The 23,745-nt window shown below is 37.6% G+C and overlaps 1 protein-coding gene across 1 annotated transcript in view; it reads right to left on the reverse strand.

The window, feature by feature from the left end:
- COL24A1 (collagen type XXIV alpha 1 chain) overlaps positions 1 to 23,745 on the reverse strand; it is a 152,024-nt gene that overhangs the window by 5,022 nt on the left and 123,257 nt on the right. The window contains exons 40-59 of the mRNA XM_057428954.1: positions 23,000 to 23,053; positions 22,411 to 22,518; positions 22,017 to 22,070; positions 21,199 to 21,252; positions 19,869 to 19,925; positions 18,069 to 18,122; positions 17,041 to 17,094; positions 16,881 to 16,934; positions 16,458 to 16,511; positions 14,676 to 14,783; positions 12,122 to 12,229; positions 10,557 to 10,664; positions 10,416 to 10,469; positions 10,057 to 10,119; positions 8,793 to 8,846; positions 7,604 to 7,639; positions 2,586 to 2,621; positions 2,457 to 2,483; positions 1,275 to 1,340; positions 577 to 745 (exon numbers count right to left, since the gene is read on the reverse strand). Coding sequence (XP_057284937.1) covers positions 577 to 745; positions 1,275 to 1,340; positions 2,457 to 2,483; positions 2,586 to 2,621; positions 7,604 to 7,639; positions 8,793 to 8,846; positions 10,057 to 10,119; positions 10,416 to 10,469; positions 10,557 to 10,664; positions 12,122 to 12,229; positions 14,676 to 14,783; positions 16,458 to 16,511; positions 16,881 to 16,934; positions 17,041 to 17,094; positions 18,069 to 18,122; positions 19,869 to 19,925; positions 21,199 to 21,252; positions 22,017 to 22,070; positions 22,411 to 22,518; positions 23,000 to 23,053 — 1,372 coding nt within the window. The remainder of the gene's footprint in view (positions 1 to 576; positions 746 to 1,274; positions 1,341 to 2,456; positions 2,484 to 2,585; positions 2,622 to 7,603; positions 7,640 to 8,792; positions 8,847 to 10,056; positions 10,120 to 10,415; positions 10,470 to 10,556; positions 10,665 to 12,121; positions 12,230 to 14,675; positions 14,784 to 16,457; positions 16,512 to 16,880; positions 16,935 to 17,040; positions 17,095 to 18,068; positions 18,123 to 19,868; positions 19,926 to 21,198; positions 21,253 to 22,016; positions 22,071 to 22,410; positions 22,519 to 22,999; positions 23,054 to 23,745) is intronic.

The following is a 23,745-nucleotide window of genomic DNA, read 5'->3' on the forward strand; positions in this document are numbered from 1 at the left end:
CCATTTCCTCCTTAGCTTGCTAATGCTAATACTTGATAATAGGGATATGTACAGGTATTTATTATTTTATTAGCCAATCAGAAACTGAATTATGTCACAGTCTTAACATTACAGGTTTAAATACTTTTTTTATTTAAAATATGGATTCAGGATCTTCTGGGATACAACTGCCAGTGTATCTGACACTTGTACTGTATTGTATACAATTTTCTCATTAGGAATCTAGAATCTGATCCACACAGAGTTCATTGCAAGATTAGCCATAAATACTTGGGAAATCTTTAATCACTAAATTGGATTTAATTTCAAATTTTCTAGACACTTTTATTTACTTATACATATATGTATCTGTCTCTACTACTGATACACTACTAGCTAGCTACATACTTTCATCTTTAAAATTCAGAAATTTTATCTTAAATAAAGATAAAATGAAGATAGCTGTGACAGGCACACTGCCACAGAGCACGATAAAAAAAATCTACACATTACATTTTTAATGTAGAAAGTAAAACTTTGAAGCAACATATTCCAAACCCTACTTGTGTTCAATCTTTAATGAAAGTGGACACTTACCATCTGACACTTTACGTTCACAGTTAAGCAAGTCCCTGCAGATGCGTGCTGGGTTATCCCGAGTGCCAAGAGGGTTCTTGATGCTGTGTAGTAAATTGCTAAGGTAGCGCAGCGTTTTGAATATCTCTGTGCTGTGATCTAGTAAAGTTACTTCAGTATTCTGGTATTTCTGCCAAGGGCCATCAGCAAATGCGTTACCACGAGGAGGTATCACAACAACAATATATGCAGTAAAAGTCAAATGGTCATTGAATAGCCAGAAAGAAGCAAAGTATTTATAATGCATGCAATCAGCCATATAAAAAAGGGTAAGAATAATATGTTCTAATAAAAAAAAAAAGTACGTTATTAAAATTATCAGAGCAGTGAAGTTAGAGACAGGCTAAGATCATGCAAATATATTATTATGACATGTTAACAGAAAAATGTGGATATAGGGTGAAAAAAGAATTTGCACATTTGTAAAGTATACTTAACAGTTTTAGATTTTGAACAGTGAAATCTACTGTTGCTGGTTTTCTGAACTTCAATTGTAACATACAAATCTCAGCATGTTTAGTCATATTCGACAGTAATTACTTGCTATACCTGCTTCATTTTAAATTAAGTCGTTGTAAAGAATCCACGTTCTGTCCTCAAAAAAGAGAGTTCTAAATGCATTCCCTGTATGACAGTGTAAATACACTGAAATACATTACCTCCATCTGCAGTGCAGCATTTGACTCAATCAAAGCTTGAACAGCAGCATTGATGTCCACTTGTTTCTGGAAAAAACAAACACACACACCCCACACCCCCCCCCAAACCCCACTTCAGAATATAGAAAGATGAACAGGAATACTCTAAAATACAGGTGGTAAATTCTTTGAGCACTGCAGTAACACAAAGGATAGCTTAGTTATTTTGCCATTTTAGAAAATAATTCATTGTAAACACTTACTTTTAAAACAGGATCCTCCCTTCCAATTCCAAAGAATGAAAGCATGTGTACAGAAAAAGCATATTTAATTTTTATTAGCACCCCCATGCCCAATTTAATGATCATATTCCTGGAATCTAGAAAAAAGACACTGCAATAATTGCTACAGACTGATGTTCCTAGTTATTCCTCCCAGCCATTTAATTTATATCCTCAAGAAAACCAATCCAGGTAAATTGAATAGGTGTTAGTCCTTTACAGAGACACACACAAAGGATAATTTCAATCAGCCATCAGCAGCTGACAGATCGAAGTAGTCTTCATGATGCATGAACAAATACCAAGGCTGACAAACCAGCCTCTGAAGGAGGAAGCCAATGTGGGCTTCATTCTCATGCTTTGTATCTATATACCAGACCCAGACAAGAGGTTAGGGTTTAATTTTTAAAGAATTAAGTCACCCACACAAACATCTAGTTCTTGCAGTTTGTTCTCAGGGGTGGGGCTTAAACCACAACACCAGATTACATATATTATGACATTTTTAGGACACTTCAGATATCGAGTCTGCCCTAACTGGCACAATCCTTTAACAAACTAAATCCGTGTGTGTGCATGTAGGGAGAATATCTGGACCAGAAATAGCACAAAATTTTCTGTTGTTATCTTTCAGACTGTTCAAATACAGATCAGGAGAAAAAAAGAGTGTGACAGAGTTAACCCATGTCAAAAATACAAGTATGTCCATGAGCATTGCCTGTTGAGGGCTCAACAGTATGCAGAACAGAACTGACAAGTGTAAGATGAAGGTTCAAAAAATGTATCACTGTAGTGATGGAAACTGTCAAAAATGTATTTGCATTTCATATGTAGCGATGGAACAAGCAGTGCATTTGAAGAGGGTCCTGATATTTTCACTTTCAAAAAAAAAAAAGTAGATTAGGGTTGTGACAGAACTTACTCTGGGTCCTGGTGGTCCAGGTGGTCCCTGGAAGATGGGAGAAGCTAGATATTAGAGGCTTCATATGTACATAAAATGCAATTACAATGGGAAAAATATAGGCGTGGGTTTTTTTTTTTAGGGACTTACAGGTGGCCCTGGCTGACCCTGAGGTCCCTGAGGCCCCTAGAAGAAATGGAGATAAAATGCAACAGTTATAGATTAACATCTCTGCTTCTACATTTATGTATTTTTTAAATCATAACATGCCACAATGCATACAAAGAAGATAATGTGATACAGGCTTTGGTAAAGCTGTAGATCAGCAGTTATTATTGATAAAGTACTACACTCTGTTAACATACGAGTATTCCTGTCAGAATTGCTGGGTTGTTTGGTTACTTGTTACCCCAATTACTTCTGGTATTAAGGGAACATTAGAAGTCATACAACGTATTTAATATATAACGTGCTACACATTATGCCAGCATTATATGCATGTTGCCCATACAAGTACTACAAGGGATGAATGATCAGAAACGCATTGTAAAGTTAAGGGTAGCTGTAAAAAACTAACTGATCTGGTTTACTCCATAAGTGTCTACTAGGCATTTATTAGCTCAATTTTTTAGCAGTGTCATTTTTCACCTGAAACAGTTTGTGTTCACTGTGTTACTGTGATATTGAAGCTTCCTTCATAGTCAAGAATTTACAGCTTTATTTTCTCATCATAAGTAACATCATTTTTATGTGTAGGATGATGCAATGGGGAGGAGAGGAGGAGAAAGAACAGCCTCTTTTCCCTAGCCTACAGTGCCTACAATGCACAGTCTTCAATCTAAGTTTTAGGCTTGCTTCAGGGTTGGATATGGACCTTCCCCAGAATAATAACTCCATCCGAATTATCCTTTCTTTGAGCAGCTGCTCAAACTAAGATGGTATGATTGAGTATTTATTAATATACAGTGATACTTATGTCACTATTAGATTCTCATCTTTAATCTCTATATACTCAAAGCCTCTAGGAGCTGCTGTAACATAAACTACCATAAGAACAATGAAGAATAGGTGGCAGTGCCTTAATATCAGCAAAAGAGAAGGGATGAAAGGCATAGGCCAGATCTGCACCATGTAATAGTAAAACCTTTTAACATAACCGAGTTAATTAAAGCAAAACATTCTTTAGCCAGTGCTGCTTGTGCCCATTATGTCAGCACAATAAGCTGTTTCAGCAAAAGCCTTCTTACAGCAGTGTGGTCACACTAGTACCAAGTCTCTGCCAAAAGAGAAATAATCTTATCTGACATGGTCATGCTGACAAATATTGCCAAACTGATGTAGTCAAAGAGGTATTAAGTTGTAAATCACTTAATATAGTAATGAGAAGTATTCCTGCTGTGAGATTTCCCAAGATCTGTGTGAGTGTCACTGCATGTTACGACTGCAGAACTTGGGCTGCACTTCAAGCTGCCACCACCAAGGGCTGCTGGAAATGGCTAACGAAAGACCAGAATCAATCTAACATTAATTCATGTATATTAAAAAAAAAGATCTCAAAGCAGATAGGAGTGATTTACTTAAGTCACTGGGGTTGCAAACGTATCAGTTCTCAGGGAGAATACCAGCTGCATCTCAAAACAGATTTGTAAGGTAGAGTACATGGTAGGGACTGGGGAATGCATCTGTCAGAGGTTACAGTGACTTCCACAGCTGGACAAAGTAAGTGTGCCTGAACACCACTGGCCCTGGCCATGCCAGAGGGGCTCAGGTGCTGGACTGGGAAGGGTGTCATAAATGGGGGCCATCATGTAATTCCTAGCACCAGATCTACACCAAACAAGGCTCTGCTTAGGGACTGCAAATAGCTTTGAGGCCAAGACCCACACTTTCATATTCTTTGGAGAACTAGGGAGAATCAAACCTGAAGTGATTTTTGGGTGTTTAGTGAGATGGTCTTCTGATACTTAACCAAGATGACCGTATAAGTCCATATAAGCAATATGGACTGTAAATGTTGTCAGCTTTCAACCAATACCTCCTGACCCTATTTATGTTTCATCCACTTACACCTATATAAGGGACTCTAAGCCATTATTTAGGTAAATATTTACTGGTATTTTATAAAGACATCAATGATTAATGTTGGAAAATGGAAATTAAAAAAAAAGTAATTTTAGCATATTTAGTATAGAAATGCCTGGCAGTTCTGTGGCAAGTACCTAGCTTCCTTTGATCCAAGTTTGATTATTGCCCTGCTTGACATTTTCTTGGAAATCCTGTTACACCAACTAGGTTTCACAGAGCTAACCTGTTGTATGCCAGCTAGGAGGGCCAACCTCCGTAGTTAATTAACTGCACCAGCAACTCAGGTGCTGTTAGGTTGCTGGAGGATACACCTTCAGTCTCATGTGGATATATTACTGGACTGTCTGATCGTGCACGGTGAAGTATGTTTAGTATAAAATGAAAGTGTGGAAAAGAAACTTGAGAAATGAATTTGACAGTGTAAGGATATGTTTATCTTGGTTCAAGACTTAATTACGCAAATACCAAGTCAAGGGAAGGCACAGAATCTTCAACAGTTTGTCCCTAAGTAACCACTGCTCTCTGATGAATAGATGTCCTTGTTCTGAGTGCTGAGATTTAGACATGCCAGTGGATTTTTCAGATGACTGAATGCTTCAGTTAATATTCCATGTTCTTGGCATGTGTCACAGCTTTAAGACCCAAAAAGTCTTAGGACAAGAACAGTTCTAATTTATAGTGCTTTCTGTGATAGAACTGAATATTTTATAAATCAAAATCTGCACTGTTCCAATGAATTGAAGGTATTTTGCAAAGAGAAAAGTGATTTCTCTTGATTCACAATTAAGATGGTTAACGACAACATGAAGTAAGAAACTAGGTTTCCTCTTATTCTGAGATAGCAATTGCCTCACTGTCTCCTTGCCAATAAAGCCCATGTGAAAAAGAAAAGGTAAATATCAAATGCTATTTGTTAACTACAGTTAACTACTTTTGGGAATATTACATTTCTTAAATGCATTAAAAACTTCATAGGGCTGTATCAATTACTTTTAGAAGCCTTTAAAATAAAACTGTTGCAGAGCAGCACTTTTCATGGATCAAGTTAATTGCTAAATGTTTTACTGCAATGCATAGGGATTACCTTTACAAATCTACTTACTTTATCCTTTGATCACATTAGAAATCAAGTCGGAAAAGTGTAATTCCAGTTCATAACAACAAAAGTGGAGAATAGAACAGTTTGGTTTAGTATGCTCTTTGATTCTTTAATCACCCAATTTGATTGATTGCTAGTACAGAAGTTCAAAGGCCAACCCTCCCAATCTTTTCTTACTACCGTGGAACCCTGGTTTTATATGCAGTGATCCATATGCTTAACTTTGGAAACATGAGCAATCCCAAGGACTTCCATATTTTCCATGACTTTTGAAATTTCCTAAGAAACAGAAAGTAGCTTCAGCAAAAATTATTAACATTAAGCTGACCACTTCAGTCATTTTGATGTTATGTCACCATATCTCATAGAGGGTAAAGCCTAATAACATTGTGCAACAGGCTGATACACAATGCAGTGTAGTAGCTGCCATTAATGATAGTAAATCTAAGATAAAAGATGATTATCCAATCTCCAGCACTGGATGTTTTCAAGATCTGGCTGAATAAAGCCCTGAGCAATGTGGTCTCATCTCAGAGCTGATTCTTTTAAACAGAAGGCTGGTCTACAAATGTCTTGAAATCCCTCACAACCTGGATTATTTTATGTATCTATATTATAATTCATTATGTGACATGCCATGAAATAAAAAGAAAATTAAGAAAATACACGCTTTCAGAAATGTCAGAACTCTGAAACAATATTCTAGAATATATTGCATGTTTTTCTAAATGTTTCAATCACAGTGATATGAATAATGAAAAATAATTTGGATTAAAATTCTTCAAGCTCAGTTTCTGCCTCTATGAATTTTTCTCCACAAATAGCTTATACAACCTGAATGCAGTTCACCACTGACCTCAAGTAGGTTTCTCAGTGAATAAAAGGACATTTCTTCCTAGTCATGAACCCTGTATCTCCCTGACAGACTAAAAACTATAACTAAAACTTGGACTGCTACAGAAAAGTTAAAATATTTATGATTCTAGGAAGAATGCCAATGTAAATTTTTAAGGTATAAATTTAAGCTTGGAATACACAGTTGGACGAAAATAATTTCCTCTCCTTTGTATCTGAAAATAGTTGGGAATAAATCTTTTCTTGGCTACATAATATAAACTAATGCCACTGTGTAAGATTTAAAATTAAACCTTCTTCTGAACACAGTTTTAGAAGATTAATTCATCTTGATGAATTCAATAACTTTTTTAGAAACTACTTCTTAAACACCAGTACCAATAATAGAAAGGGGTGTTTCTTGTTCACCATTCTGGATGGCTTTTATTATTAATTTTTTAACTGTCAGCATTTTTTGCTCTATGCTGTTATAGCAATTCTCATGGATAAACAGTAGAAAAAAGACAGTTAAGATGGTTAATAGCAGCACAAATTAAGGAACCAGTTTGACTCTAATGGTCTCCAGAGCGTTAGAATCAAAAAGGAAAGTTCCCCAAGACACGTGCAACAACAAGCCGAATTCCAAGCCTTAACTCTTTAAGCAATTTTGAATATTTCTGATACATTTTTTTTTTCCCAAAACTTTTATATGGCAGTTAGAACTGCACACAGGTGGCTGCTAAAAGCAAAATATAAGAGAAATAAAATGATTTTAAATGAGGTAGGGTGATACAGATGTATGAACATGTGCATGCATGCTGTGCTGTGAGGCACTGGAGCACTGATCACAAATGAGATGAAGGATTTTTCTTCTGCATCTGAATTGGGTCAGATTTGGATTATGTGATGCTGTATGATCAGGGGCCATACTGCCTGACAGCATACAAACACTGGGCACATCTACATAAGTCAACTTGAACAAGAAAAGGTCAGACTTCTGGCTCATGCTGCCAACTTTCAGGGCCAGCACTGTCCAGGAGCACAGCATGACTGGCTAACATTGACAGTATCCAAGAGTACGTTCAGTGTAACGCAGAAATAGTTTTTACACAGCCAAAAATATGAAAGCACAAAAGTTGTTTCATCTTACCATTTCACCCCTTGTGCCCTTTTCACCTCTCGGTCCCTGTAAGAAAGAGAAGCTGTTAATCCAGTATGCTTTCTAACCGTCTAAGACTGAAATAAACAGATTAATGTCCATGGGTTATACTGCTCACATGAAAAGTCCAGTCTCATCTGTGGAAGTTTCTACAACTCTGGGGCTTTAATTTTCCTGTACTATTGGAAAACTAAATTACTTGAAAACATCTTGTAATTCCTACATGCGGAAAGCTGTTGTTTTCTTCAGATTGTAAATGTTTCTTTTTTCTCAGTAATTTTATCTGTCAGTGTTCTCCCTATCAACTGGCTATATTCTCTACAATTTGATCTACTGTGATTCATCAGTGCTACACCATCTTCAGAATAGAGAACAAAATTCTGTTCTCTCCATCACTGAAGAAATCCATTGTTTACATATCTGGCTTTATTACCCTATTAGTTCTTCACTCACAGTCACATCAGACACTGGTTTTCTGTCTCCATGGCATTTTTGGCTAGTTTTGCACTTAAACTGTGTTTCTGAACACAGGTACAATCTTATAGTTCTTCTCTGGAAGAACTGTGTGTCTTGATGGGAGCATTTCATAACACGGAGAAGTAATCTTCGGCTGTAATGCTTTCTTAATGATAATGCAAACTGTTACATTCAATATGAAGTCTATTAAAAGCCTTTATAAAGTACAGGCAATTTTGAAGTTTTCCTCTTGACGGGTATTGAAAAGAATGCAGCAAGTGCTGTCTTTTTCCCAACAAATGGGAAGAACAGTTTAATTGTAGAAAGAACATTTCCCTTCTCCTTTCTTTTTCACAGTAAATATTTCTATTTACTGATTTTATTGTACATTCCTGTTATTTTAATGATTATTAGCCCAATCAACACAAAGAATAAGCTACATTGAAAGGGAGTGTGGATACTCTCTAGATATGTCTAGATATGTATGCCTTTGTACTTACACATAAGGCCACTGCAATGACATTTCTGTTGTTTTTTGTAATTTTTTCTCTTGTTTGTATTACAGATGCTGGAGTCACATATATTAGCTTACCAGCATGGTATAACATGAAGATGGTCCTGCTAGTTGTTGTTTGCAAATAGAAAGATGGGAATGCTTCAAGCAGCAAACCCGAGGACTAAAAGTAAGGGTAGGGGAATTATGTAAAAGAGAAGGGAAACTTACAGGCCTGCCGGTTGGGCCTGTTACACCTTCTTGACCAACAGGGCCAATATATCCCTGTAAACAAGCAAAAAATTTATTAGTCTGCTATGTTTTCAAAATGAAGAAAATCCTCATGACGTGCCCTGGTTTGAAGTAGCTCAGCACACAGCCCTGGCAAACAGCCAAAAGATCACGGTGATATCCTCTTTCTGAATATTGAGTGTACATTGCTACAAAATCAGCAAGGTAATTATTTTAATAACTAGTAATAGTGGTGCATGGAAAGCCACACACATTCTTTTACGTGAAAGTCAATGCACTAAAAACAATGGAAACTGACTACTCTGATTACCAAAGACCACATATTTATTGAGCTACAATCAACTGAATCTTGAGCTGTATCACTGCCCTCAAGTAATCCTGTAAGGCTGCCAGTAAGTGCTGCTAAAATGTTACTTTCTTGTTCCATTTCACATAGAGGAAACGGCTCATTTCCAGTGTTTATTTGCATAGGAATGCTTCGAAGAAAAGAAAAAGTAGCTATTAGAACAGGCCCCTAAAGCTGCTACTCTGCATCTTGTTAATTGAACTGGTTCACTTCTTTGATGGCAACGGCAGCATCGAGAGAAGAACATTTTCAAGTAAGGCCTTCCAGGCTACAACCTTTCACTCTGTGCTGTAAAAGCTGGATGCAAACTCCCCAGTATTACAAAATGCTAAAGATGCTTCCACATTTTTGCTGAACAGCACAGTAGAAAGTAATGAAGAAGGTGTAATAAAGAACAAGCTAATGCAGATTAGTAACTGTATAGATAAAAAAGAAAATATTTGTTAAAAAAAGACTACCTATTACTCAATAATGCCTGAGCACCTCTCTTTCTTGTTGCAGGCAAAGTCTGACCCTTCTCTCTTTTGCTGTAGGACAGAGTTACATGATCAGCACTGTTGCCAGTAAGAAGAATTTTCAACCCCAACAGGCAAAGATATGACAGCGATAAGGATACTTGGGTAGATGAAATTACACTAGGAGAGCCACACTTTGTCAGCAGGGCTTGCTTTTTCCCTTTAAGATTAAGAGCTCAGCTCTGCTTGTGTACTGTACCCATGCTACAACCACAGCAGTGTTGCAGTGCAAGCAAAGGGCTTCTAGTGGAGTCATAGTCTTAAAGAGAAAGGTTTGGTTAGAAGGTTCCAGCTTTGTTAATTAAAATAAAAAAAAATTAATAAAAACATGTGCCACTTGCAAGCCATCCTGACCATCTCTTTCATGAAGTGAAACACTTACAACTTGGCCTGTTGGACCTTTCGGGCCCAGAATTCCAACTAAGCCAATGTCCCCTGCAGGACCCTGAAAATGCAAAGGAACAGTTTAATCAGACATGGACATTAACTATCCACTTGTTTCAATCTCTTGTAATCAGTGAAAGGAAGATAATTTCTAAGAACAGTATCAGCGAAAATACCAAAGCACACTGACCCTAAATGTCTGTCCTTAGGCACAGGGTACACAGTTCTGCCTACAATATTCCAACAGTTCAGATAGATTTTGAACAAATTATCATTAAAACTGATTAACTGGATGATTTCCTAATGCTCTCATTCTGTAAATGGCTTAAGATCTAACAGAAAAGAATAAGCACATACTTTTGGACCTGGGAATCCTTGAAACCCCATTAAACCTCGCTCTCCATCTTCTCCCTGTAAAAGGATCAGGTATCCTTACTATTAGTTCAAGTTGGTAACTCTTGGACTACTTGTTTTGCATAAGCAGCTGTGATTACTTACAGCTGGTCCTTTCAGTCCACCATCTCCTGCTTGTCCTTGATCACCTTGTGATCCTGGAAAGCCTCTTTTGCCTCGCTTTCCTGGATGACCCAGAAGCCCTTTCTCACCCTGTCAATAGGAAGACAACATATCCATTATTACAATTATGCCAGTTACAAATGTTAAAGATAAGACTACTGGTAGAAGTGTGGATCATGGTTTATCTTTAAGAAATAGACCTACTCCACTAATTTGATTTCCATCATGAATGTTTTCAATAATTATACATTCACTAAAATGTAAATGTGACTTGATTGTTCCTCGACTTGGAAACATAGAAAACTCACACATGTCAGATCATTTCCAGTATGGTGTCTCCCTGTGTAAGCACTCAAATTCACAAAATGAAATACAGAACAGGCAGGTTAGAATTACATTTAGAAAGTAATCCTCTGAGCAAGGCACAGTGTAGTTGTGGAACTCCTTCCTGTTAGACTAAAAGTTTACATCAATTCAAACGGAAACTAGAGAAGTTCATGCAAGAAGAATCCTCTGAAGACTATCAAATACATAGAAACCATTGCCTAGCTCAGAAGGTTACTGAGCTGCAATTAAGGCTGTGAATATACACTTTTCATTCTTGCTTTGTGCTTATGCTCTTTCTTAGGCATTACCTTTATGCTCTGACAAATACACACTTTTGGCCTGACTCAGTATGTCCAATCTTGACACTTAATTTGCACTATGTAGTAACAGTTTTCCCTCATCGCATCTATTTCCTATCTTTTTCAGACTGCAAGCATTTCTACCTCCTACAGCTCATTGTCTAGACAAAGGAGTAAAACCCAGACCGGGATCACTGGCAATAAACACTGCAAGTAGGGAATATAGTTTATATTAAAATATTTTCATGAAAAGATGACAAAGACAATATTTCCCTCCCCCAGTTTTCAAGTGAATGAAGATTTTAAGAAACTGCTTACCAAGAAAATCTCAGAGAGCACTGCAAATTACGTTTTTAGATGAAAAAGCCTGTTCTAAATGGAGAAAATGATCTTTAATGTTGCATTCTTTGCTTTCTTTACCACTGACATAAGTCTAATTAATATCAGGTTAGACTGATGTCAGGTACCTGGAATTCCCTGGAAAATGGAGCACTCTCAAATGTCTTTCTTTTTGACAGGGCTAAACAGTTTTAAGTCCTGTGTAAATGGATGTCCCAGACACACTTGTTAGGCTTGAAATTACAGTACTTTTCTGCTAATACATGTTCAAATCATCCAAACTGTTCTAGTATTACCTAAGTTTAAAAAGAAAAGTCAGGAAACATCTGGCCCTAAAGCTTTGAGTGAATATACATTTGAATGGCATCTAGAGATGGGAATAGCATCCAGATGGATGGGACCTCAGTTCTCCAATTACAATTCATAGAAGTGAGGTCAGCAAAATTTGCAGCCTTAACCTTCAAACAAGTTCTAATGTCAGTTACTTATATGATTAATAGTAGCATGGTGGCTCCACAATCACTGGAAGACTAAACAATATTAGTAATACTGTATTTAAACAAAAACATCCCATGTGTGTACCTTTAGTCCAGGTGCTCCCATGGGCCCTGGCATGCCTGGCAATCCCTTGGGACCTCGAGCTCCAGGATAACCTGCCAGACCTGGCAAGCCTGAGTTTCCTTTATTACCCTTAACAAATGGAAAAGAATTGATTACAAGCAGAATAGCCAGACATGTTTTTTCATTGCGTGTGAAAACAGGAACATAACATAAAAATCAAAGCCAGTTAATACTTTCTGTATACATGGATACACATTTACTGTACATCAAAATATATGGAAAGGCAATGAACAGCAGTAACATCCTGATTTCTACTAATATTCCAAAAGCATAACCCCATCACACTTTGCAACAAAGCTACATGTTCTTTAACTGTGGCATGGACTGAAGTTTCTGAGGAGTCAAGTTATTATAGTTTAGCAAATCACTGACTGTCAGCAAAGCAGATACCACAGCCCACTGCAATTGCTCAGTTCAGTCTCATCTTAAACCTTGTTCTGCCTTACTGTAAATATAGCATGATATCAATTCTGTGGGATCACCTACCTAGACCTTGAAAGGTTGCTGAGAACATTCAAGAAAATGAGTTACCTCTTTGAGCTTATGCAAAACACCCTCCTCAAGAGGAACAGTTGCCCAGTTGGATCACCAGTTTAAGTACCAGTGACCTAGAAAGAGTAAGAAAATCTTCTGCCCACAGTAGTTGTGCATTCAAGTATATATGGAAGCACTCGCATACTAGTGACTGCTTTCACCTCCCACAGGGAATCATATAGAACAGTTTATGTGAGACCCGATTTTTTTTCCCCAGACCTGAACATTTGCATGTTCAGATTAATAGCCATTAGCACTGATTGCTATTTCTTTTCCAGCTCTCTGTGGAAATATGCAGGAAGAGAATACTAATCTCAGTTACAGAAGATGACTCCTTGAGATGGTTCTTGGTAAAGTATTGGTGAGGTCTGAGGATTCTGAGCTTACAATAAGGAGCTCCTTCTGATGAAAACAAGATGCTGAATTAATTCATTACAGGTGGGCTGAGATTCACAGTATTAATTTTTTTCAAGGAACTCCACATCAAGAAACAAAATGAGAATACCTTCCCACAGAAATGTTCAAATGTTTGTAAATATCAGACCTACAGATAATATTAGTATGGCTGTGTACACTCTGTACGGATTCATACAAAATAACTTTACCACATTAAGAAAGACCAAAACATTTATTACAAATATGCATGAGAACATCACACTATAAACACAAGAAACTATTTTTAATGAAAAAACATGTTTACTGAGTACATGGAGTTAAGCCAGTTTTGACATGTTAAGAAAAACAAAATTGCTGCCATCCAAATGAATGCTTCTGTGATGTCATTTAGCAGAAACATACATACATAGATATATCTTTTTCTTGTTTCATATGACATTCAGTTAAGCATTCATAGAAATAAAAGTTATATGAAACAGGATTTTTATATTAAATGCGATTTTCAGGGCTTTGAAAATGGTAGTGTGGCTTACAGCCTGATGGACTGATAAACTTACATAGCAAAAGTTCTGTTCTTTTTACTCACTGTGACAAAAATCAGTTACAAGCCTCTCTTTATTACAATTTATAATGCTAATATATATTGTTAATATGGAGTAGTGGAGTCTACTTTTAATACGAAAGATGACATTTTGAGTGGAAAGGCAAAAATGTGAGTATTCTTTGGGGTGACACTCCTAAATCCAATTCCAAAGAATTTCAATTACTTGGAAGAGGTTCTGTAGGACTTTATCTGAAACTGGAGAGGCTTGAACAGGGTACATCTGCCCCCTACGGGTAACTTGTTTCATTTTCTCTTTGTTCAACCAGGCAGGAAATTTATACTCGTGTCTCATTTGGCTCCTTGAGTAATTCCTGACACCAAATCTAACTTGGCATCTTTTTAAAACAATGAATTGTCCATCTAACTAGAACTACTTGAAAGTCTGATCAAATTGGTTCCAACAACAAGAACAACTAAAGGAATTTTCTCCCTCCTCTGTGGAGCGAGTAAGCAGAGATGTGCCATTGCTCTCAGAAGTAGCAGGTCACAGCAAAGAACAGAAAGATGAAAAACCTGCTTCCAAAAATGCTTCCAGATACCTCAGGTACCTGATACTCTTTTTCACTGGTTTTGTGCAAACCTTCAGAATCGCTTCGGTAGAGAGACATAGGTTAGAAATTCAATGATAGTAAGGAAAATGTGGGATTCTCTCTCAGCCTGAGAGGAGACACTCTCAGCTGGGACCTACAGCTCTTTTTCAGGAACAAAGCTGTGAAGCTTCTCTGATTAAGAAAACACTTTCACTTAGCTCCAGTTACTACTAACAAATGCTACTGAAATAGTTGCTCTCCCAGCACACATCCCTTATGCTAATTTTATATCCTAGCCAGAAAAAAAAAAAAAAAGAAGAAAACAAAATAACTGGTCTCGTTTTCAAGATACACAGGGAACTGAAAATTGTTCCTTCTTCTTAAACACAGTAACCTTAGAAAATTTGTAAAGTAAAATGACATAAAGAGAGGTATGTAGAAAGCAACCTACCTTCAGGCCAGGCATCCCTGACGGCCCAGGCTTGCCTGGGTTCCCAGGAACACCTTCTGGTCCAGGATACCCGACTGTTCCTTTTTTCCCTGCTGGCCCTAGTTTTCCCTTAAAAGAAATTCAAATCAAATATAGCACTGTTGGCACTCTTCATTTTCACCATCACAGAACTAGATTTTAGTCACAGTATTTCCTAAACCCTACATAATAACAGATCCAGTGAATGAATACTTGCAGAAGGAGCTCCGAGTTAGGATGAGCTCTGAGTTTGGTTTAAAATGCTATTGACTTCACCTTAAACTTGGTGTGTTGTGGGATTTGAGCAACTTCAGCTGAAACCCTGGGGCTGATCCCTCTGTGTACCAGGCCTGGAAGATGGCTGAGAGTGTTGATTCTTAAACTGAAGCAAGGAAACCTGACAAAGTAATCTATTTATCCCTTTAAAAAAAAAACAACCGCATAACTTTTCAGCTTTTATTTTATTAGATACTCTGTCCTGTACATCTGGAAATTGATGCTATCCAAATTTGAACATATTAAAAGAGCGCATGCAAACTCCTAACAAAGCAAGTTTGTGCTAACTGTTGCTATACTTGTATGAAAAAGACTCATGTCACATCCATCACAGGGCAGTGATTTTTTCTTCACAATTATTTCCCTTTAGACTGATATACACTATATCTTGAGGGGTTTGGAGTTCAGCAAGTATCTCTGCATGAATGAGTTTCTCAACAATTTAAAGTATGCTAACTACAACACATCTTGTTTGAAAAGGTACCGTTAACAACTGCCATACAGAATATAAGAACCATACCATCTTAATCTTATTTCTAATTTCTGGCTGCTCAAGCATCTTGCACTTGGGATGTGCTCAGAAACTTCCTCAACTTCTAGTTTTAACTGTCTTCTCCTGCTCACTTCTCGTATGTCTTGCCTTTCCCTCTTTTCCTTTGTCTGCTGAATGACACACTCCCTGCAGTCCCTCAGAGGAAAGAGCTGAGTATTTACAAAGGACAGTTTTGTCCTTGCTTTAAAAAGGCTCTTTTTGCTCTCTGCCCAGCAGGTACAAGCTCTGTAAAGCAGCTGTGTTTCTCTGGTTACTGACAATGTTTTTATGTGAGGTAGTAGAAGTTATTTACAATACATGCTTGTGTTGTACTACTTATTAGGGGACCAAAATAGCCTTGATGCATTTTGTTCTTGGTTATGTTTACAGAACACCTACTGCTTCCCGCTCTTTCTTCTCCCTGAGGGAGAATGGGATGCAAGTCAGCTTCCCTACAGTAACTCAAGAAAGAACATGAAAAATTTCATCCCAAGGCAAGCAAGAGAAAGGAGTAAAACTGAAGGGATTTGCCAGCGATATCCATCACGGACATACGGATCCAGGCTTCTGTAGGCTGCAGCTGTTCAAAGAACTGATGGGAGCCAGGAGGGAACAGCAGTACAGATCTGTGCAATATAGTGGGACAACTTCCACATGTACTACAGGTCATGTGCAAAATGACCTAATCAAGTAACTTTACAAGTGGGGAGGATCGTGCTATATTAGCTGCTCTTTGCTTCTATGTGCTGTGTAATCAAATCGAATTCAATGCGATTTAGCGCAGTTTTGAAAATTACTTTGTATTCTCACAAGGGATCCTTTACATTTCCTGAACACTAAGAAGGCTTTTTCGAGTGAGTGCAAGACCTTCTGGTACCACTGGCATGACTCAATTTTGGTTTTATTAGCTGTTATTTTCTTTGTTTTATAACCCGAAGATAAAATCTATTACTTACAGGAATTCCAGGTTTGCCTGCTTGACCCGTTGCTCCTTTCTTCCCTGTGGGTCCCTAAAAGTTACAAATACTTGTGAGCTGACAAATGTCAATGGAGTTGCACTATGAAACTTCTCAAACAAAATGTCTCGTTTAAGTTGCAATTGCAACTGGTATTGCAAGAACACTTCTCAAAAGCCAATGAAAATGACCCCATGAGAGAATATAAAATGCTTTGGGCAATTTTCGGCACACCACCAAGATGAACTACTATTTCTAAAGGAAAAGATTTAGTCTTTGATACTTTTCATTACTTGCTCTGTAAAGGAAACCCAAAACACCAAGTTTTAGCCTTATATAACAGTTTTCCAAGGATAGTCAGCAAACAGTGAAAACATAAAAATTCCAATTAAGTACAGTTTTGCTTTACTTTTTTCTACTTACTTCTGAACCTCTTTCTCCTTTTGGTCCTTGCTCTCCCAAGTCACCTGGCTCTCCCTTTGGAAAGAACATATATTAAATAAATAAAAAGAATCATGCGAATGCAGCTAAACACACATTTGCAACAGCCAATAGAGAAATCTCACTTGTTTGAAACACTTACTGGAGGCCCCTGCTGTCCAATAGGTCCTCTAAGCCCTGGAAGACCTATAGGACCCTGGGAAGCAGAAAAAATAGCATATTGCAATACAAGCAACTCAGGATGTCACACTTGGCAAGCTACAGATTTCCTTGTAAAGGCCATTTTGAGAGGTTCTGGGTGGCCTGAGCTTCCTAACGTGACCTAGATAAAATATGCTCAGCTCTCCTGACATCAGACCTTAGGAACTACATATTGTTTAAACATTTCTGCACTTCTGAAAGCATAGATTGTCTCCATTTCATTGATTTATTACTATGTCTATCTTTATTATCTGCGTAACTTAAACAGGATGTTCCATGTCAAGGGCTGTCTCTTTCATACTTCAGCAAACAAATCATTATCAGTGATTACTGTGATCAGTTACAATCCAATTTGTCTATGCTAAAAGGCTGAATATGCTTCATGAATAATTATTAGGCTTAGATCTACAATGAAATAGTGCTTAAATTTCAGAGAAAAATGTTAATTCATTCAGTATTACAGAATCACATAATTGTTTAGGTAGAAAAGGCCAGGTAGAAAAGGTTGTGCAGGAACATGCCGTTAGATTTTGAGCATTTCCAGAGATGGAGACTCCATAACCTCTCCGGGAAGCCTGTTCTGGTGCTCAGTCATCCTCACAGTGAAAACTGTTTTCTTGTGTTCAAAAGGAATTTCATGTGTTTCAGTGTTGAGCCCTTTGCCTCGACTTGACCTGAAACTGGACACTACTGGGACAAGTCTGACTCTTTCATTTTCATTCCCTCTCATCAGGTATTTCTAGACATTAAAACCACCTAAGCCTTCTCTTCTCCAGCTCGTAAGTCCTAGCTTCTTCCCAGCAACTTCTCCTCCTACGAAAGATGCTCCAATGTGTTCAACGAGCTCATCAGTGCAGTGAAGCACAATTTCTGCACACTTATGAGATAAGATGATACTTCTGCTACATTATGTATGCATAGCATGCCATGTTCAAATAAAAAGAATAAAGCAGGAGGCATTAGCATTACCTTGTAACCCTCATCACCAGGTTCTCCTCTGTCTCCACGTTCACCACTAGGGCCCTTGAAAGAAAATCAAAGAGAAAAATATAACAGCTGAACTAACACTCTAATGAAATACAAAAAAGAAGATGGGATTTCTCTCAAAACAGACTAACCAGTAAGACAGAACTGAGGATTACAAATACTAAAGTTAGCTTCTCCTAAGGAATAAACATTCCTTTTTTCCTAAACAAAATGCACTGCAGTCAGACAGTAGCCACTGTCTGAAGTATTTTGTAACCGAAGACTGGAATCTTGAAAATAGATCTTACGTGAGCATAAATGAAACAGAAGTATTGACCTCAGTACGACTTCTCCAGGTTTGTACCCATATGTATGATACCTGAACTAAAAAAATCTCCATAAATAAATGAAGAAACTTTGTTTTTAAGACATGCAAGGAAAAATCTTCTACGGATTCTGTAAGTTAACCCATGAAAACTTGGGTTCTTTTGTGAAATCACTTGCTTCTGACATACTCAGAATCTGCTTTAATTTTGAAGTTTGTCCTAATAAAAAGGTAATCTCAATTCCTCGTCATGCTTTGCACATATAAGAACTGCACAGGAGCAGCAGGAATAGAATGATTTTTCTGAGTCACATGGTACTTCCTGCTGTATTCAGACACCTCACTAGCTCTACTTCAGGGAAAGGCTCTTACTCCAGTCTCACAAGAAATGGGACTTTTCCCCAGAATTTTAACTCTCATTGCAGCAAATCTCAGTCAAAGGAAATGTAATGGGATAGGAAGTCATGCCCACAGGAAGTAAGAATGGCCAAGTCTTTCCCAAAGACATCCAGCCAATCATTAGGCGAAGTAATAAGGGATTGGTTACCCACCTGTCTTAAGTAAAAGCATATAATGAAAAATTGGCCAGACATCACTAACTGCAGTGTATCTTTTACAGTTCATAAATTAATAGACTAGCCACTTCTAGGGCATATTCACCAATAGATGCTATTATGCAATTGTCTGTATACTCTCCAAGGTTTCAGCAGGCTCATGTCATGTTTCCTAAAGGGAATCCATAAGGTGGACAGGCCCTGCTTGCAATATTTGTGCAGTCATCATTACAGGGATAGTTTGGCTGCAGCAGAATTGGCTAGAGTCTCTTCTCTAATGCGTTACCATAAGTAAATTAAGAATCTAGTCCAGACTCTGTCTTCAGTTACATCAGGGTCTTAGAAGTCCTGCCTTTTGAGAAGGTGGGGTATAAATATTAAGGTTAATCTGAAGATAAATTGGCTGTACAAGCATTGCTTCTGGCACAAGCAAAGCCTGAACATGAAACACTTAATATGATTTTGAGATGGCTTTTTTTTTCCCACGTGTTCCTAATTGCTGCAGAGAGATACCCTACATAGGAGTTCAGTTAAAAAAAGGTTACAAAATGCAATTCTCTCTAAACCAGCTAAATTAGCTTTGTAGTGATAATGAAATAAATAAAAACACAGTTCTGGTTAGTAAAGCAATTAAGTACAATTCAGAATAAACAGAAAGGGAAAAATTCTGTTCCAAAATGTGCTGGGCTAAACACAGACTAATGGCATTAGCGTAATTAAACACAGGGCACATGTGCTTACGCAGGAAAAAGCACATGACTGCATTTTTCAGAGAGGGATTACTGATTAAAGGACCATCATTCTGCATTTTTGTACAAGGGAGTACTGAGTCCTGAGACATCAATACAAAGTTTCAGGAAGAACCTGCACTGCCTCTTGTCTTCAGAGGCACTGAGATATTTTTTTTGAGAAAGAAAGACCTACTGGTTCACCTATGGGCCCAGGCGGTCCAAGGACTGTGTTGTCTTCACCTGAGTAACCCTAAAACAAAGATATGCATTAAAATACATTGGCTCAGAAATTCAACCTCATCTACCATGCGCATATGCTCAAATGCTAATAAACATGCACAGAGCATACTTCATAGATGCTAAAAGTAAATGTGATGATTATGGTTTTAATACAGTGGAAATGATAACTCCATTTTATATGCACATAAACTTCCCTAAAACATTTAGGATTAAAAAAAGCTAAGTATTTGCCCTGTTCTCAAAGGCAGCTATAAAAAGTAAGTATTTGAACAATGTCCATGTAATCATTCCTTTATTTAATAAAAGAAAGGATAAACAGGATATTCGACAAAAGGAAAAAAAGAAAACTTCTTCCACTGTTTTGAGAAATATGCATAATAAAAACAAGTGTAGAGAAGACTCCAACACTCTGCCTGAACTCTGTTAAGCTTTAAATATGAAACAACTGCCATCCAAACTAATAGACAAAAAGTTATCTCTTCCAGATGATATTTACCAATATTTAATGAGAAGAGGCTCATGTCTGAAATACGACTAAGGGTTTCCCAAGGGCAAAGTGCCTTTTCAGAAGTGACCAAGCAAGCTAGACACCTAGCTCCCAACAATTTAGTTTTCAGTTATATCAGAATCTATTTGTAACATAAGCCATTCATTGCTTATTCGTAATATTCATTGCAAAACTGGTCCTAATACAAGAATGTATTTCCCGTCAAGTGCAATTCCAAACTAATCTTCATGAAGGGAAAACCTGTACCTGCATGGAGCCACACAAACTTCAGTCAGCATATAAATTTGTATGCAGGATTAGAGGCTTGAAAGAACAATAGTGAATTTGACACTAAAATAGCAGCACGGAGGCAACATTCTGCCCATAACATTTTATATTAAGCACAGACCTCTGTACATCTTAGTTTGACTTTCAGCAATATCTGTGGGTGTACTCACAGGCTTAAAGCTACAAAAATACTTTGCTGGTTTCACAGTGATTTCTGTCTGCAGCACTCACTAAGGGCAGTGGTGCTATCTGCTACAACAGAATGCGTTTCTTACAATGGATACCTTCTGTTTAGAACCTGAAACATCTCAACTGCATAATTTGGAACTCTTGCTCTGAATGATCAGTTTCCTTAATTTTGCATCTTGTTCTCATATTTTTTCACAATACTAATAAATATTGCAAATGGTGTTTTTTGCTGCATGCTGTGGAAAACAGTGAAGATGCAGGAACATTTTACACTTTGAGTAATTATAAAGGGAGAAGACAGTATAATCCATCTTTATACCTTTTCTCCTTTAGGTCCTGGAGGCCCTGGAGGCCCTGGAGCACCTTGGTGACCCTAAAGAAGCAAACAAAACAAACATTAATTCAAAAAAAAATTATTTAAGAAATAATTCTCAACTTTTCTTTTAGCTGCCTGTTACTATTATTTTTTTGCTGCTTGCTAATAATGCTAAATAGCAATGAGGCACAAAATTAATGGGCCCAGACAGAAAATGTATTGTGTGCAGGAAAAGCTCTGTGCACAGTGGGAAACCAAAGGTTCTGGCAGGGTTTGATGCAGGTGAGGGGAGCCAGGCTGGCTCTCGCTTCAGGGCTAAGGCCACTGATGGGGTTTTCTGTTTGGTCTTTAAGAGCAGGATTCAATCCATCTATGATAATGAATATAAATTATTTTTCAGTGAAAGCCACGATATCTTTATGATCTTCAACTAACCTCATTCAGTTTCTGTTACTGAAATGGAAACTGCCTGGTCAGATAGTAGGCAGAGGTGGTGGGGGGTGCTGAACAATCTTTATAATGGATAGCTGTAGTAGTCTTATAGGAACTTTATTCACAAGGGGTGAGATACACAGGACAAACAAGAATTTCAAATCTGTGGTAAAAACAACTGCTAGTGAACTCACAAAAACCAGTCAACATAGCCTAAGACTAGTATTTCTGAATGGGCAATGCCATGCCATATAAACATATGTGAGATCTGACACTCCAATAGATATTTGTGTATTCTAGGTACAGATCCCCATGATATTTGAAATTATTTACAGTACCACAAACTTACTTAGGGATGTGTGTGTACATAAATTCAATAAAAAACTCACCCCATAACCTGGAATTCCTGGCTCTCCTTCAGGTCCCATTCCTCCTAGGTGTCCCTGTTAATGGAATAATCAGTGATAGAAAAATGAGCTCTCATAAAATGTTACAAAAATGCTTACTTTATAAAAAGTTAAGAATTGGAAAAAGCTTCAAATACTGAGATTTCAGAGCCACAGACAACTTCTTTCTTAGGTCCAACTTCTTTTGGTAAAGAATGGATTTGCCATTGGCACGCATCAGGATGAACAGGCTGGGAAAGACACAGCCTACATCTCCAGCTACATCAAAAAATATTTTTAATGTGCTATAGCTGTGACTTGCCTCTTCCCTTGGAGAGACGCAATTCTGCTAAACCAGAAATACATGAGCTCTTTAAAAAGCATGTTTTGTACGAACCAAGGGGCCTCGAGTTCCTCTTGCACCTTTGGGACCAATTTCTCCAGGCTGGCCAGTGTCACCAGCAGGTCCAATTTCTCCAGGAGGGCCAAGCTGTCCCTTTTCCCCCTGTTGGTGTTATTGTATTGAAAAAAATAACAGATTGATACAAAGTTCCAAAATGCAGCTTATGCTTAACCAAATTGTGTAACAGCACTATTTAATAGGAGTATTACATTTACATCTATATTGACATATGCATTTACTATAGTTCTTGGAATGTCTGAATCTAGAACTCTGCAGTGAAAAAAAAAACCAACAGCTAAAGCCTATTACTTTTGTTTTAGCCAAAGGTTAATGTTATTTGACAGAAGCAGAAACTTATGAGTTAAAAATCAGATCCTGATACAAATTTAAACCTCCAAAGGTCCTGAATGTTATTCATTGCAGAATGATGACAATTCTGATTGCTATGGCTAGAAAGGAAAAATATTGGCTTGAAGCATGACATAAACCAGGGATAGATTTTGTACAATGGGATTATTTTGTAATGTAAATTTGAGTTTCAGATAAGAGGAAGAGAATAGGGCAAGAGAAAAAAAATCACCACCTTCTTTCCTAAACGGCCCCTCTGACCTGGATTTCCTGGTGTCCCTTCAGGGCCCTGTAAATTTATTAGAGAAAAATACATGATTGAGAAAGGCCTGGAAACATGTTTAAACTGTGCTGCAAATTGGATAACTAAGCAAGCTTTTCGTAACGCAGAGAGGTGGGAGGAAAAAAATCTCATTAACTGGATGTGAGCAAGTTAGTAGGACTGTTTCAAGCTAAAGCAGAAACAAGAGGGAAAGCATCAGGGATCATTTACCAAACTAGTGAAAATGCACTGAAAATAAGGGACAAAACCCCCCCCAGTAAATCTTGTCCACCCTGAAAGTATTACTTTAGGAATAACATTGCTTCCAGAGAACCACTGGATTTAGATAAATACAATACACAACCAAAGAAAAACTAAGATGGCTGTGCAGATGAGGGGTGCTACAGCCCTGCTGCCCTCTAGGTCACTTCAAAACCTGACCGTCCCAGTGTGACCACTCCTCACTGGTTTCAATTTATCCAAAAGCTCTGTGAATTAGAGAGGGTATTTTAGCTTCAGTTTTGGATAAAGAAAGATATATTGGTTTTGGTTTGGGGGCTTCTGGGTTTTTTAAGTTATTGTGGTGATAGGCTGGGGTAAATATAGTTTAAACTGATTTGTGAAGCTTATTTGTTGTTTTGTAAGTTTTATTTAAGGAAAATGTAGTATTACTCTCATCCCAATAAAAGCCTTATAGAATTGATTATAGGAAATGGATT

This window comes from Pezoporus wallicus, unplaced genomic scaffold (assembly GCF_028554395.1).
Source record: "Pezoporus wallicus isolate ANWC-B61680 ecotype Strahan unplaced genomic scaffold, APGP_CSIRO_Pwel_v1 contig_593, whole genome shotgun sequence".
NCBI classification, from domain to species: Eukaryota; Metazoa; Chordata; class Aves; order Psittaciformes; family Psittacidae; genus Pezoporus; species Pezoporus wallicus.